General features: G+C 36.5%; 1 protein-coding gene across 1 annotated transcript in view; it reads left to right on the top strand.

The window, feature by feature from the left end:
• The window catches only part of SLC15A4 (solute carrier family 15 member 4), a 30,671-nt gene extending 17,888 nt beyond the window's left edge, over positions 1 to 12,783 (top strand). Inside the window, exons 6-8 of the mRNA XM_040611388.1 lie at positions 2,629 to 2,784; positions 7,877 to 8,035; positions 11,386 to 12,783. Coding sequence (XP_040467322.1) covers positions 2,629 to 2,784; positions 7,877 to 8,035; positions 11,386 to 11,534 — 464 coding nt within the window. The 3' untranslated portion in view covers positions 11,535 to 12,783. The remainder of the gene's footprint in view (positions 1 to 2,628; positions 2,785 to 7,876; positions 8,036 to 11,385) is intronic.
• The last annotated feature ends 3,057 nt before the right edge of the window (positions 12,784 to 15,840 follow it).

Here is a 15,840-nt window from a genome sequence, read left to right as displayed (position 1 = left end):
TAAAAGTATGAATCTGTTAATGTCTTAACTTGCAGTCTTGGAAGTATCTTAATAATTTTTTGTGTGCCATCTTTCCATTTTAACTTACTTATCTAACTGGCATTAGTTGTGGATGCTACTTTAGGCTACCTATTAGATTTTTTTGGATTATTTTAAATACCTTACAAACTGCATGAGAATACAACTGATTAGATTTAATGAACATCTGCAGTGCTTCATGCATTTTATCATAAATTCTGAGCAGCAGTATATAAGGTTATTCAACTGGAAAATCTACTTCATTTATAGAGTTTAAACAATTGTAGCAAGCAGTTAAGATTCTTTTAACTGGTAAAACTGTAAGATTAAACTTGAAGCTTGTCTATCAAAGTCTAAGAAAGAATTCATAGATTCTAGATTCTGAAGTACTTGGCCTTGAAGATAAATTTATGACAACGCTTGGTATGTTGTAGTTATGCTCCTGTGTGGTTAAACACCTCCTAAATCTACTTACGTTAAGAAGAATATCAGAGGCATTAAGGATCACTAGATGTTAATGTTAGTTAGCATTAGAGGTGCCATAATTTTGTGTTGAATGCATATGAATGAAATTATGTCTGAGTTCTTAGCTGATTGTACTGCTTTGTTTACATTTTAGTTAAGTTCCACTCTAAAATGTTTGTCAGCTGTATTAAAACTAAAACACCAAGAAATCCAGGTTTATTTTAATGACATCAGCTTTTCACAGTTCAGAGGGCACTGAGGTGGCTGAAGAGCTAAAGAAAAGTACTTAAAAATAAGATGGGTAAGTGGTCACCTGAAAAGAAATGAAGGTAGAGAAAATGTGGTGGCTTGACACTAGAAGGTACTAAGTTCAGAACAGTCTTTACCTCAAAAACAGATGTTACTAAGGAAAACATACTTTTTAAGAAACATTTTGGGGCCTCAAGGTAGTATTTAAGCAAACTTGAGTAATTCTGTTTTCCGTGTGTCATGAGATTAGGCTGTAGAGCTGTTGCAAGATTTTGTACTTGAAGAGATTCTGGACTGCTATGAATGAGTAAACACCCATTATATAAATGCAGCTTTCCATCCTTTTCAAAGTACTTTTCGAAGTCACTTGTTCGTGTGTGCTCCCTCAGTCTGGTTTTTGGAGTTCCAACTCCCTACAATAATGAAATGCAACGTTACCCTTAAGCATGTGGTTTCTAGAATGTGTTCGGTTATGGCCTCACCTACAGAATGCATATAGGGACTACAGGGGCTTTGGGTCCCAGCTTGGGTCCCTCACCATGGTCAGGACTGATAAGAAGCTGCATGTTGTGGTGTGGAGGTGTTCTGGCAAACACCACTCGTTTCCCTTGGAACACTCACTTAGGAGAGACATGGGGATCTGCTTGGCCCCCTCAAGGTTTGTATGTCATAGATCTCAGAAGAAACAGGAGAACAGATGTTACATTGGGCATTGAAAATGGCTTGTGCTTGTTTATATGAAAAGTGCTGTCAATAGGTTCTGTCAGCATCGTATTAAATGTCCATGTCATCCTTTGGCTGCCTCTAGGAAAGAAAAAGCTAGAAGTGAGGAAACAGATGTAATCACTTGTACGTAGTATGATATCCATGAAGCATCATGTCTGTCTTCTAAATCTCGTACAATTTTGGTTTTTATGTAAGAGGAGTGATGTTTTGTGCCCCAAGATTAGGTGGGATCTTGGCTCAGTAAGCAGAAAGAGACCAAAACGGACAGGCACAAAATGGGAGGCCGTGTGTGTATAACATGTATTACAAGTAGCAGTGCCATTGACTTACTCTTGCTCCTCTGAACTGGTGATTAATAAATTCCCCTCATTTCCAAGAATATTGAGAATTCTTTTATAGAGGTCCTTTTTGGGTGAGGCGGGGAATTTTATTAACTATTAGCTATTCTGTGCATTTTATGTAACAGTGCGGCAAATCCTTTAATCTGGGCAACTTCAACAAAAACCCTACAGCATTATTTGATACTCACTTTCTACTCTAAACTGTTGTGTTGAGCAAGCTAAAAATGGTTATATTTTACATTATCATGTCTATTTTTCATTCTACATGAAGTACTTTCTATGCAATGTATTGCTTGTAAATCAAGCTCTAATGAGCTTTTGGATCTCTTGGGATGATAAGTGTCATATAAATGTTATGATCATATTCACAGAGGATTTTCATAGTTCTACAGGACTAGTGTAGCCATTTCAATAAGGAAAATGGGTTCTCGTTTATTAATACTGTGGTGGCAGGTGCAGTGGTTTAACACTGCAAAGTAGTAGTTTGAGAAAATGAGATTCTTTAAAAAAACCCAACAACATAGTTTGTATGAGAAGGCTCTCAGCTAATCCATCTGGAAAAGGCTTAAGTACTTATAATTATTGCTACTGAATAAGAATATAATCACTAATTCTATGGCAGAACTGTATGTCTTGAAGTAACAGTAGCAAAAATAATCTGAAATGCTTTATGTTAGGAAATAAGGAGATATATATTCCTGTTTTATAGTTTGTAATTGCACTGCAGGACTGAATTGTAATGTAATTCTTAATATGTAATTTAATTCTTAATATGAAGAAACAATGTTTGCATCTTAGGTCAATCTTTTTTACCCCCCCCTTAATGCAGGAATTCTGGAAAGCAACAGACTGAAAATTGTAAAGGTTAAAACAATTAATCAGACAATTGGAAATGTTACATACCATGCTGCAGATTTGCCGATATGGTGGCAGATTCCTCAATATGTGCTGATTGGATTCAGTGAAATATTTGCAAGTATAGCAGGTAAGAGTCTTTGTGTGTTTTAAATCTGCTTTCTCATCTGTCCTAAATGATGGATTCTTAAAAAAGAAATATTTACTTCTCAAATCATTATAAATAAGCTCTAATGTTTCCAAATATAATACTATACCATATAACTTCATATAAGTGGCAAAGCACACAATTGTCTTTCACATTTGAAAATTTTTTATATGAAAGTATGTTTTCAAGACTGAATTTCAAATAGAGCAACACTTAAAATATTTGCATGTCACCCAGTTAGAATTGGATATTTGCAAGCCCTAATGGAAAACAATATACACTTTCAATATTGTATTTTAAAGAATAGTTTTGATGCAGTATTGTTTCCTCTGAATCTTTCCCTGTGTTGCAAATAAAATTTCTGCTTTGTAATTTTTTTGGCGTAAAAACTGAACTCACAATTTAGAAAGTGAATTAGTAAGTGTCAACACTTTTCTGAGGGGAAAAAGGAAGAACCATCTTTAGAAAGATTTGTCACTAATTTAAATTCATATTACTTGAGTTTTTACATCTCCTGAAATAACAACATTTGTAACGCTCAATTTAAACTACTTTTTTTGTGAATATTAGTAATGAAGTAGCTATTTTTTATACAGTATCATCTGCTTTATTTACAGATCAATTTTTCTATAGTTGTTTTAATACTTCAGTGTGATAGTAGGGAAACCAAAACACTGTTCAAAATCTTGCCTTTCAACAAATGCAGATCTTAAATTTCTTAATGCTGTTCTGTGTAGTGTCGTGGACAGCTGTGTGATTATACTGATTTTTAAGCTGAAAGTGAAGTGGGAGGAGAGGGTGAATAGAACTACAAAATGTTATTTTCTGGTCTGTTTCATATACACACAGGGCTCATTAGCAGGAGGAAAGCACAGGCAACTTACCTGTTGTCACTGTGCTATGCCTAGCACAGGTGTACTGTGATTAAACAGTGGAAGGGTACTGTGAGTCTCTTAGCACAGTGCTTGCATGCCTAGTGCTTGGGAGCAATGCGTAGTTACCAGTAAGAAACCAGTCATGATCGCAGAAGTAGCTATTCTGATCCTACTTAAACAGAATGCAGAGTTCCCTGATTGGAACTCCTCCAGTGGCTTGACTTAAAAATCATTTAGTATTTGCTTAATTATAGTTACTTATTAATGTGTCGAAGTACTGTTTCAGAATATTGAACTTTGAAGATCATCCATTCAAACTGGGATTACATATAGGTCTTTTTTCTTCGATTTCTTGTAACAGAATTTCCTGGTTTCGTTTCCCGTGCAGGAGGTTACTTTCATTCCTCACTCTGGGCAAGCCCAGTGCATTCAAATAAGATTCTCTAACGTCCTGTTGGCGGTAGCCCAAGCTGTCTGGTGGCCCATTTGTTCCCCTCTTAGTGGAACAGAGAACTTCTCCATCAGGTTTCTGGTTACATGTCATCACAGTTGTTAGGAAATAAAACAAAGGTGGTTGGATTGCTTGGCAAGTAGAAGAAAAGGTGGTGTGCGGCTTTTTGTTTTGTTTTTCTATCTCCTCATTTGCTGTAAGCTTTTCTTCTAGCTCTCTGGCCTGGGATTTCATGTGACTGGAAGAATTAGATGTATCGATCACATATTAAACTACTTTAGTTATTCAGTATGTTAGAGGAATTCTTTTTAGATATGGCTTTGATTTGTGTGTATTTGTAGTTTTGTGGTTTGCATTCAAATGCCCCACTAATGTACTCTTTCCTTCCTGGTGGAGGGTAGGTTGATGTCTCACACCAGGTTGCTGGGAGTGTCCCATTTGCAATGGGAATGCAGCGTCCTCCAACAGTTAGTTCTGTGCATGCACAGGGCATGTACCTGGAAACCAGCACCTAGCACAAACTCTTCTGACAGTAAATGCAACATTTGGAAATAAGGTCCTACTGTATTGCACCAGTTGAAAGCCTAGTTCTTCAGGTTTTGTAGTGCAGCAGTTGGTATTGGAGATGAACCCATTAAGTGGCGAATGGCTGAAGGTCTGAGGTCACTGATACCTGATAGGAGTCCCAAGACACTGAACACTTTAGATTCTTAAATGGAAAGTACGCTTTGGCAGTGCATTTGGTACATATCCTTTGCTAGAGGATGTATCTGCATAGTCACTGCTGTCCGATAGTACAACACATTTCATTATGTGTGAACAGTAGCCATCACAAATCCTAACATACAAAAATCTCAAGATGGAAGTCTTGTTAATTGAATTACTTACTAAAACTAAGGCTGTATTTAGCATTTTTATCAAAAGAGTAAAATGAGTTACATTTAGTTACAACTTTAGTGATTGTGACAATTAAATCTGGACTGAGATAAACAGATTACTTATCAGAAACGCAAGTCTTCGTGCAAAAGTAAATTTCTTCCCTCTTACACATTCTTGTTTCTTTGTCAGGCACTGTTACTAGTTTATAGGTATTCCCAAGGGAAAAATAACAAACCTGTCTGCAGGTCGTGAAAGGTCAAGGACTTGATGCATCCTCTGTTGAACTCCAAACTGAGGGTTGTTTTTTTCAGCTCTTTAGTGGATGACTTTGTAAGAAGTCTTTAAGGCTTACACTATTCTTATGTGAATACTCTTCTGTTCTGCACTTGCAGGGTCTGTACCAACAGCTTTATAACTTCAAAACCTGTTGGTCAGTTTTTTTAGGAGAAATGCAAATGCTTCTTTCTTTGACCAGAAATTCTATGCAGATCTTAATTGCTTTGTGTGTTACACTTACATTTTATTTGTTTTACAAAGCTTTTTTCCCTGCCTTCTAATTGTTATCTAAACTGAATTCTTAGTAAGAAGGCCTTTCAAGATTTCATAGAGTATACTTTTAACAATTTGATATTATAAGTTGATAAAGGCATCTATTGTGCTATGAAATTCAGCTTTAAAATAAGCAGTGTTAATGGTTACAAAACAATAGTGATTTGGAAATATTTATGATGAACAAAAGGGGACTAAATGTCCTAAGAGCAGAGACATATGCTTGCTTTTTTGTTTACTGTAAAACTAAGCATACTCTTATTAAGCCACATTAGTTACACTTGAGGTACCTTTAAAAAGATGACACACATTGCATTAATCTTTTGTATTATTCTGTCAATCCTCTTAAAGCACCCTTATTTAACTGGGAATCGTAATCTCACGCGACACCACCAACTAGAGAATTTCATTTCAGAACAGCTTGTTTGAGGTAGCGTGAAATCGTTATCAATGGCTGCCAGCAGGCAAAAATATCTCTGAAGGCAAAGAAAAGATTTTATATTCTTTATGCCAGATTAAATATTCGGGCTGTTGGAAACATTATTCAAGTTTAGAAACATGCCTTATTTTTTTGCAAAAAGTGCAGTGTTCCACCCATTTTGGGTTTTGTATGAGCCTTAAGATCTGTTTCCAGCAGTAACACTCGCATCCAGTATATCTGTAAAATAAACAAGAGAAGCAATGGGCCAGATGCTTTCATGTAACATGCTTGAGCTTAACTTGTACAGAATGTACAAAAGCCTGGTAATGGCTGGTACTCTGGAGACTTGCAGCAGCTATGGTAACTTAACAAGAGGTTACAAAACAAGCTACTGTATCCTGAGAATAGTCTACTGCTGCTTTTTTTTTTTCTTTTCTTTTTTTAAGTGAGATTGGCCAGATAAATACTCCTTCAAAAATCCAAATTGTTTTATTAGTGGCAAAACCTAGGAAACAAATTTGAGTTCTAAATTCTCAAATATAATTTTGCCCCCCCTTCCCCATTTGCAGATCTCTCTCCATGTCTGTAGCGATTCTCTTCTAAGGGTTGGTGTTTACAGGAACCCACACGGCTGAGTTGCACAGAGAATGTTTCAGTTCCTGTCTGGAAGTACAGACAGGTTGCTGTTGGCCTGTTCTGATGTTTTGCGAAGGAAAAAGAGCCTCACAACAGGCACATCGACCTGTCTGGCTTGAAGTATTAAGCCTTTTTGTGAAAAGAAATGCCAGTATGTTTCTATTAGACTCTGTTTGGAGCAGCAGAAGTCAAACACCGGTAATGGTGTAAATAAAGCATACCTTTATTACGCAAGTCATAAGATTTGTGCCATTTTCAAGTCTCTTACCGCTCTCTTTACTGAGAAGAATGTTAGATGAGGTAGCATTAATTTTCAGTGTGAAGCAGACTGTTTTGAAACAAGCATTTCACCTGTCAGAGAAAAAGCGCTGCACAGAATGTATTTGACTGTCTCTTGTGAATAATCCCATTTGATTTTTGACAGGAGTATTATTCTAAAAGGGAGAGTTAATCATAGGCATTAGTCTTTGCCAGGCAGAGCCTAACCCAGTGTGTTCTGTTGGTACTCAAATTCAGTAACACAGATTTTCAAATTTTTGTCACTGGTATGTTTTTCTTTGTTTTACTGGTTGAAATTTGAGTAAGTATAGTTTTAGAGTTGAAGTCCCATTTCTACAAGTCTTAAGAAGAGCGTGTTAGCAAGCAATTCTCAAAGCTCACACAGAGATCAAAATTCTATTAAAACTAATTACTGCCTTTCCAGTTACAATTAATTTCTCTTGTCTGCACATTCAGAGATACAGACACTGAGTCTGGGAGAGATAAATGTTCGTGGTCGGTGCAGGAGGGACATTCAGTTCCAGGGGACTTTGTTCTCAGCAGGGAATGCCGTGTGCTTTGTGAGCGCTGCACAACAGCCAGGCAATACAGGAACAAGTGCCAGGGGGGACATAGAACTTGCCAGGTTGAAGTTAGTTTAATAAATTTCTTTGAGGATAATTTTAGACAGAAAAATGAATATGCTGCCTCAGAAGATTTCTTGATTTTACCCATGTAATATTAATAAAATCAAACTGCGCATCTCAAATGTTGTCCGTTTAATGGGTTGGTATATTGATGACTTTTAACAGGGTTCATAAAGTAAATAGAGGGAACTGGGAACTGATAGGGATTCACTACCTCAAGTCCCTGTCTCCTGAAATCCAAGGCTAGTATTAATATACCAGAAATAGTATACACCTGTAACTTGTATAGCACTAAACTAGAATGAACAACTATTATTTCTTAGATCTTCCAATAGCATTTTTTTATCTTTTAATACAGGTTTAGAATTTGCATATTCAGCTGCTCCCAAATCTATGCAGAGTGCTATTATGGGGCTGTTCTTTTTCTTTTCGGGGATTGGATCATTCGTTGGCTCTGGATTGTTGGCACTGGTGTCTATTAAAGAAATTGGCTGGATGAGTAATCACACAGATTTTGGTAAGTTATTTTCAGTGTATTCATAGTCTATGAAGTAGAAGGCTTTGTCAGAAGCAGTTAAGCATCAAGCATGTGGAACTGTTGAGTCTTAGCACAGTTATTATTTTAAAAATTGTCTACTGTTTTGTTAAAGACAGTTTCATTGTGCATGTAAGGATGAAGTAACGTGACTGTGCAAAATGATACATTGCCCTCATGAAAGAATGGAAAATAGGCATGTAGTATTTTGCCTCTGTAAGGCCTGTCAATTACTTGCTCAGCTGCTAACTGCATTTCATCACTAGATAATACTTAGAAATTTTTTTTATTTTAATACAAAATATTTAAATTATGTGTGGAAGAAGAATATATTTCATGTAAAGTACTGAAATTACTTTCTGCAGTTGTGGGGAGTAAAATGTACCCATCTCTCTTAGTCACTATTCAGCTTCCTAGTTTCAAGAGACTTCACCAAAATTACCATGAGTTAATTTTGCATTTCTGTCTGCTAGCTATTTATACTCTTTTTAAAAAGTCCAACATATTGTCTGCTTTTTATTGCCAGTTGAAGTTAAAAATAATTATTGGCACCAGTAGGTGGCACCTTGGGAATTTCAGAAGATCATACCATCATCAATGGGCTAATGAGTTCCAACAGAAGGAGCATGAAAAGTTAAAATGTATGCCAGACCTACTGTGTATACGTGGCTTAAAAGTACAGCCTAAGCTTACTTTAAATTTGGTATGAAAGAATTTGCCATTTAAACTTGATTTGCATGCTAACTAAAAAGCAGTGTTGTCTGCAACAGCACATTTAAATCAAAGATGACAACTTGTGGCATTAAGTTGTTCTTTAAAAAAACTGCAAAAGGTGACAAGTAGCCTTGTGAGCTCACCAAGTGAAAATTTAATCACGTTGAGACTTTTTTTCCCCAGTCAATTTCAAAATTAGAAGAGCATTTTTTTCTGCAATTCTGTAATTTTCCAATTAATATATGTGATATTTGATGGTACTTTTTTTAGGCTCTTGCCTTTGGATATTTGATGGTGCTTTTTTTAGGCTCTTGCCTTTGTTTTCTGAAGCAGCTGCAGCCTAGGCGAAGACAGTGCCTCATATTCCCTCTGTAAAATACTTAAGTTGTGATAAATATATCCAGAGTTGGCTAGAACTGGAAGATGTTACCTTTCATGACTCACTGGTCATCTCTTTTGAATAAGCTGGTCAGCTCAGTGGATTGTCCTTCGGACAGCTGTCAGAACTGGGATTTCTACCTTTCTTAGTTCAAAGACACAATACAGCATTGAGCCTTCTCAGCAGCTGTATGTCAGGCTGAAGGCTGCAGCACTCCGTGGGTGGTCTTGATCTGTAGTATCCATAGTAGCTACTGTTTTAAATATTTATATCAGTAACTGTTTCTAACTCGATTTTCATTTGTTATAATGTTATGGAAAGTTAGCAAATTCACATCTAAAATTGACTTAGGTCTTCCAGGGCAGGACTTGTAAAGAGGAGTCTTTATGAACGAATGACTGCTGAATTTTTCCGTAGATGCTGTATAACTATAAGCACGTGCACCAAGCTTCTGGTATTTGTGCTAACTCATGGTGTCATTTGAGGAAACTGACTGTCCCCAATATCTACCGAGAAAGTTCACTCTGCTGGCAGTTCAGTGTTGGTTGCTGCCATTGAAATGACTGTTACTTCTCTACAAAAACTGAGATTTCATGGGTTTAATATCCCATCTCATAAAGGATAATCACTACTCTTTAAACACGTCTGCTCTTGAAATGGAGATTCACATGTATATTGTATTTTAAATGTCAAGGAAAGACTCTGTTTAATTTTATTGCAAGTTCATTTAATTGGATCTTAAGTTTCAGTAATTAAAGTAATTTAATCTGAACATTTATAGCCTGTTGGGATCAATGTATACTTCACTGTTTTTACTGTCTTCTAAACCTTTTTGATAATCATAATGGTCCAATTGGCTGTGGCTCATGTGACATGTTGGAAATGAGCCACAATATATTGTTCTTGGAAGTACAGCAATAGTTAGCGCACATTTTTTAATACAGGAATAATGTTTTAGCAATGAGTTTTCTTAATTTAACATTATTTAATGTGGTAGAAATCACTAAGTTATAACAACTTTGAGGGGATGTTAAAGGTGAATTGAACCAAAAAGAAACCACGTATGTTTTCATGAATTCTAAACTTTGTTCCAAAGGAAGTCTGAGAGAGAAAGTCTCAGTAATTCCTTTATTTATATCTACAGAGTTGCCAAATTTTTCCTTTAATAGCATTCATTTTTAAATTATTTTAATATTGTCTTTGACTTAGTAGAGAAGGGAGGTACAGGCTTCCAGATACAGAAAGACCATGTAGCGTTCAGCAGGGCTAAAAAGGCTGCAGGAGGGGACTCTTCAGTATATGTAGTACAAAAAAAGAAAAAAACACAGAAGAAATCACATTTACCAGTTTCAATTAAGCTGTAAAACAAGAGACTTTCTTTTTTTCCGTTGACTAAAGCCTTATCACTACATTGTATGCTCCAGGCTCCTTAAAAATGTATCTAGTGAAAATGGTAAAGGCTTTAAGTTATTTGCCTCTATGAGTGTAGCTTTGCTTCCACCCTGACTTCTGCATTTCACTGGGAGCTGTTTCTGAACAGCTTACTATCCAGGGCTTTATTTGCAGAAATTTCTTTTTCAAGTCCATTTTGTGGCCACAGCACAGGGACGATTTCTTCTTTTGCTTTTGAAAAGAGTTGTCTCCTTCAAAAACTGATAAGTGATGTCTATTCCTTACATTGTGAAGAAAGTAAATTATATATGGAAATACATATTGAGGTTTTTAGCTGTTTTATCTTGAGTCAGCAAAGCATTGTAATTTTGCAGCATAAGAAAACAGACTTAAAAAAAAAAAAGAGGCAGAGGGGAAATAAAGAAAGATTATCAGCCAGTTAGCCTTTCAAAATTCGTTTGGCTCTCATGAAGCATGCCCAGTGCTATTATGTATATAGACTTTGTTTGCACAAAGGTCTTACAGTGGTAGAAGGAACTTCCAGCAATTTATTTTAAGTAAGAAATCATATAGTAACAGTGTATCAGCTCCTTTACGGACCTGACTTGTTTTAAGGCATTGAAGCACAAAAGAGAGCAATCCTTGTGCTGTGTGCATCTTCCTCAGAAGTTACATCTTCTGCTCTGGATAATTAAAAATGAAACTATGCTGTTGGATGGAAATGGGATTTGGTTAAGTTTTGCCCATATTTTGCATAAAAGTCTTCACTGCTTAAGCTTGAAAGGATTGACATTTTTTCTTGTATAATCTTTATTAACTTTTTTTTCTTCCCCCCAATTCTTTCTAGGTAATATTAATGGCTGCCAATTAAACTATTATTTTTTTTTGCTGGCTGCTATCCAAGGAGCAACCCTCTTGCTTTTCCTTATTGTTTCTGTGAAATATGATCATCAAAAAGCGAAGATCAATGAAGTGGCTGCCAACGGAAGGATCTGATAACTGTTACAGAGCAGACTTTGTTACGGCAGCACACAATAAAGTGGCAGTGCACCCCGAGTCTGCGAGATCTTATGTTTTCTCCAGTGAGACTCTTCCTAGACTTGCATGTTACGAGAGTTCTCTCCCCTGCCCCTTCTCGTGTAACATAGGTAAGTGCCTTATGTTGGCAGGGCTCGTTTCTTGCACTACGTCCTAGAGGAGGACAAACACAAATCTCGGAAGCGTATGAAATCTTAGGCATTCAAGTTGCTCTTTGTGAACCTTGAGGTGTTTACTTAACTCTTGAACGTTGGGACGCTTGCGCTTGGAAAATTAATATAACGAGTCACATGTGACATGGATCGTTCCAGACTGAAGAACTCTGCTTGGTGAAGAACAGCAGATCTAGAGAAACACTCAACAGTCTCAAGCCTACATTGAGGACACAGGAAAGAAAACATTTGAGGGAAACTTCAAGTAGTGGTTACAAGAAAAAAATCTGGAATCCTGAGAGTCATTTTGGGGGGGAGAAACAGGGACAGATTAAATTGCAGATTATCTCAGATTAAAAAGAAATGTAGTTTTATATTTGACCTTTCACTGATAGTGTCTCAAGGATTTAAGTCCAAACTTGCAGTCAAGAGTATCCAATACTGAAGACTGAGTTATATGTCACAGTAGCTTTTCATGTCGCTGCTGTAAATTTTGGTGCAGAATGAACGCTGGGTGGGACTGAAAAGTTTTTACTTCAGAAATGTTTTTCGTTTTGAATCTGCATTAGATGTATTAGGACAATATGGAAACATACATCTTTTGACAAACCACTGTTCAGCCTAACGATGTTACTTCCCTAAAGAATATTCTAAATATTTGCAGAAAAAAACCTGAGATTGAATTCTCAGAAGATGAATGCGCAATAACAATTTAGAAGCCTTTCAGCCAATTCCTTCAGTCTTGTGTCTTACTTCTAGCTAACATGCTACAGGGTTTGTATCTTTCAGTAACACATTCCTATAGCAGAGCAAATAGTTTTATGTTCAGCCTCTTGGATTTTCATGTTTCTAACAATTGTACTTAAGATTGTGTGCAGGCTGGTGTGGAAGACGCAAGGAATTATGCAGAAAGAAAATAAAAACTCAACTTTTTATTAATGTGTTGAATTTTTATAATTTCTTTTGTCTGCATTTATGTTGTTAAAATGTCCTCCTTTTGTACATGGACATCTTTTTAATGAGTTTACAAAATAAAATGAATTTCCATGCTGTGACTTTTGACTCTTTGTTTCTAGGTGAATAAAATGATACTAAAAATATTTTGTTCTTTAGCCTTTATTTCCTAAATATACAGTGGAATGCTATTAGATTTCTAAATGTATGCTGGCATCCTATTAGTTTTGTCAGATAATACTGCAGTATACAAGCTGTTCTGTCTTTGCCCAGATAAATCAGTGTAGATGCTTCAGCTATGGCATTACTTAGTATGATTTAAAATTGGAATAACTAAAGAAAAGCGTAAGCAACATCTCATATGAGGAAAAGCTAGTTTCCTTTTCTAACTTTGTTTTAAAAGCTCCGTATGCTTTGTTTCTGGAATATCCCATTTATAAACAGCTAAAAAAGACTAATATTAAGAAAAGCGTAAGCAACATCTCATATGAGGAAAAGCTAGTTTCCTTTTCTAACTTTGTTTTAAAAGCTCCGTATGCTTTGTTTCTGGAATATCCCATTTATAAACAGCTAAAAAAGACTAATATTAAGATGGTATAAGCTGCACAAGGAACAGATGGGATATATGGGGACCAAATAATTTCTTTCTTGAATGTATGCTGTTTCATCATGCATTTCTGATATCGGGATGAATCTGTACTAGTTGCATGTTTATTTCATTAATTTCCAAAGCATAAATAATCACAAGAGAGAGCTGGGTTGTGTCCACTAAGCAGTATGCTACTAGATTTATGAAGATTTTGCTTTTAGAAGTGTTCCTTCTTCTGAAGGGCTGGTACTGTTCTCAGAACCTCCAAGAGGAGTGTTGCTTCTGGTGTTAGATGTCATCAGCTTTGGTGTCTTGTGTACTTTTCTGGTAAGTGAACTTAATTAATTGCACTATTTTTTTCCCCCAAGATCTAAAATTGTTCAACAACATTCATAGATCTCCTATCTGCTGTTGGTCTGCCGATTATAGTTAAAACTGAGTTTAATGAAGAATGGAGAGTAATCTGCAGATTACCAAAGAAGCTAGGTGTCTAACAGGAACTGTGACATCTGTGTGGGCAAGCTTTAGTGAAGCTATTATTTAAGGGAAAAGATAATAAATACTAGGTTAGCCTGCTTAATATTTAGACAGATGTCTTTTACCCTGTTACAAGGTACAGTAAATGTCTGCATGTTTCTGTACGGCTGTGGTGGTTCTAACACTCTAGAGATGAGACTGAACATGCAATCAGTTGTATAATTTAATTTTTATTTGGAATGACTTGGCTGAGCTCCAGGCAGAAGTAATTATGGCCATTTATGAAGATTAATCTGACACTCCTCATCAAAGGGATAAGGACTTTTTGTGACTCAAAGGCTTAGCTGATTCTTCCTCCCTGCCTTACCTTTTAGTGTTGCCACTCCAGTCACAGAAAGATGACTAATCAATTAACTTTGTGACTGAGCACTGCACCTCATTAATGAAATACCTTGAAGTGTACAGTTTTAATGTAGTTACATTCACTTCTTAGATTGTTCCAGTACAACAGGAGTCACCTCAGTGGACATTTCTAAGCCTCTGATTTTCCAGGTGTCTTAAATTCAAAGCACAACATTGAAAAGTAAGTACTTGTTCAACATGACAGCAGGTATCTGATTAAAGGTCATTACTTAGACTTACGAAGAATTATTAAAAGAATGAGGGTGTACCTTATAATGCCTATGCAAGCTATAATCTCATCATGTATGAAAAATGGGTGCCTGGGACGCTGTGTTTCTTTTGAGCTTGAGGTGGGTGCACTACTCATGTAACTGGATCTTTCAAGGGTACAGTAGGACCTGTTTTCTCATGCCTCTGTGTCTATGGTCTGTACTGAATATCAGAAAAGGGGAGTCTTTTTCATTTCTTCTGCTGATGTAAACCTCCAGAGTGAGTTTAATTACAGTAGCTGAGGCATCCACCAATATTTCCCTTAAAAGCCTGTAGTCAACGCTGCTTTTTGTTTTGTTTGGGTGGTTTTGTTTTTTTAAGAAAAGTTGCTCAGGGCTGACACTTGTCAGACAAAGTGTCAGCTTAACAATAAACCTGTATTAAAAGATGCATGGAGTTCTTACTATTTTTTTTTTGCGTTTGAAATTGCTTTTTGAAAAATGTTATCGTAGTGATTTTGTTTATATGCAGGTGAAGCTACGTTCCTGCAGCCAGGCCCTCTGGGGAAGCAGATTGCAATGCTTTCCATCTGAACAGTCAGTAGCTTGAGATGCAAATTCATTTCTGAGGAAGCAGAGAATTTGTAGACCAACACTCAGCGCTGCTGGTAGAATGATGCACGTACCTGAGAGCGTCGTACCTGCTGGCCACAGAGCAAGGGTGTAACTGCAGCGAAAGGCAAGAAAAGAGAACTAAGGTCAGAAGCTATTAAATGGTAAGTATGCAAATAGGCACTTTGCTCCAGGTAGCACTAAGTTCAGAACAGCACTTTCAGTCAAGATTGTGACAGTTAATATAATCGGGCCGTTGGGTGTTTTTTCTTGTCATGTACACAATATGGTTTAATAGTCCTTTCCATCTTGGAATCAATTTTTCCATCACAGTATTCACAGCATAGATTTTGTTCTGTAAGTCACTGGAAAGAATAGTTGTCAAAGCCTAGTTACTCAGTAATTGGATCCACTTACAGTGGTTTTCAAATGAGCCTTACTATGTGACTAGTAATCTCTAACCTACAGTCTGTTGGACTTAAAAGATCATAAAGAAGGATGAAAAACATTACACTTTTACAAGCACGCAATTGGGAATTAATTACAATCCATCCCACTGACTACAGTCTGCCAGTGGCTGTAGTAATGCTTGAAAAGGAGATAGACTAACCTAGTGTATTGAGGAACGATCAGAACAGAAGGAACTAGCAAGTTTAAGTGGCTCCTTTATATCCTGAAGGATGCTTGCTCTTCTTTCCATTCTTTGATTAATTCTATACTCCCTTATCTGTATCTTTTATTATCTTTCTTAAACACGCTTCCTTTATCAGAACATTCTCCTACAGTAAGTTCAAAATACGTATGTAACGTTAATGGATGCCCTTTAGTAGAAGGAGTATCTGTGCTCAGCTGAGCTGTGACTGCGTTTT

Source organism: Falco naumanni, chromosome 1 (genome assembly GCF_017639655.2).
Source record: "Falco naumanni isolate bFalNau1 chromosome 1, bFalNau1.pat, whole genome shotgun sequence".
Taxonomy (NCBI): Eukaryota; Metazoa; Chordata; class Aves; order Falconiformes; family Falconidae; genus Falco; species Falco naumanni.
This window is presented reverse-complemented; position numbering and strand designations above follow the sequence as displayed.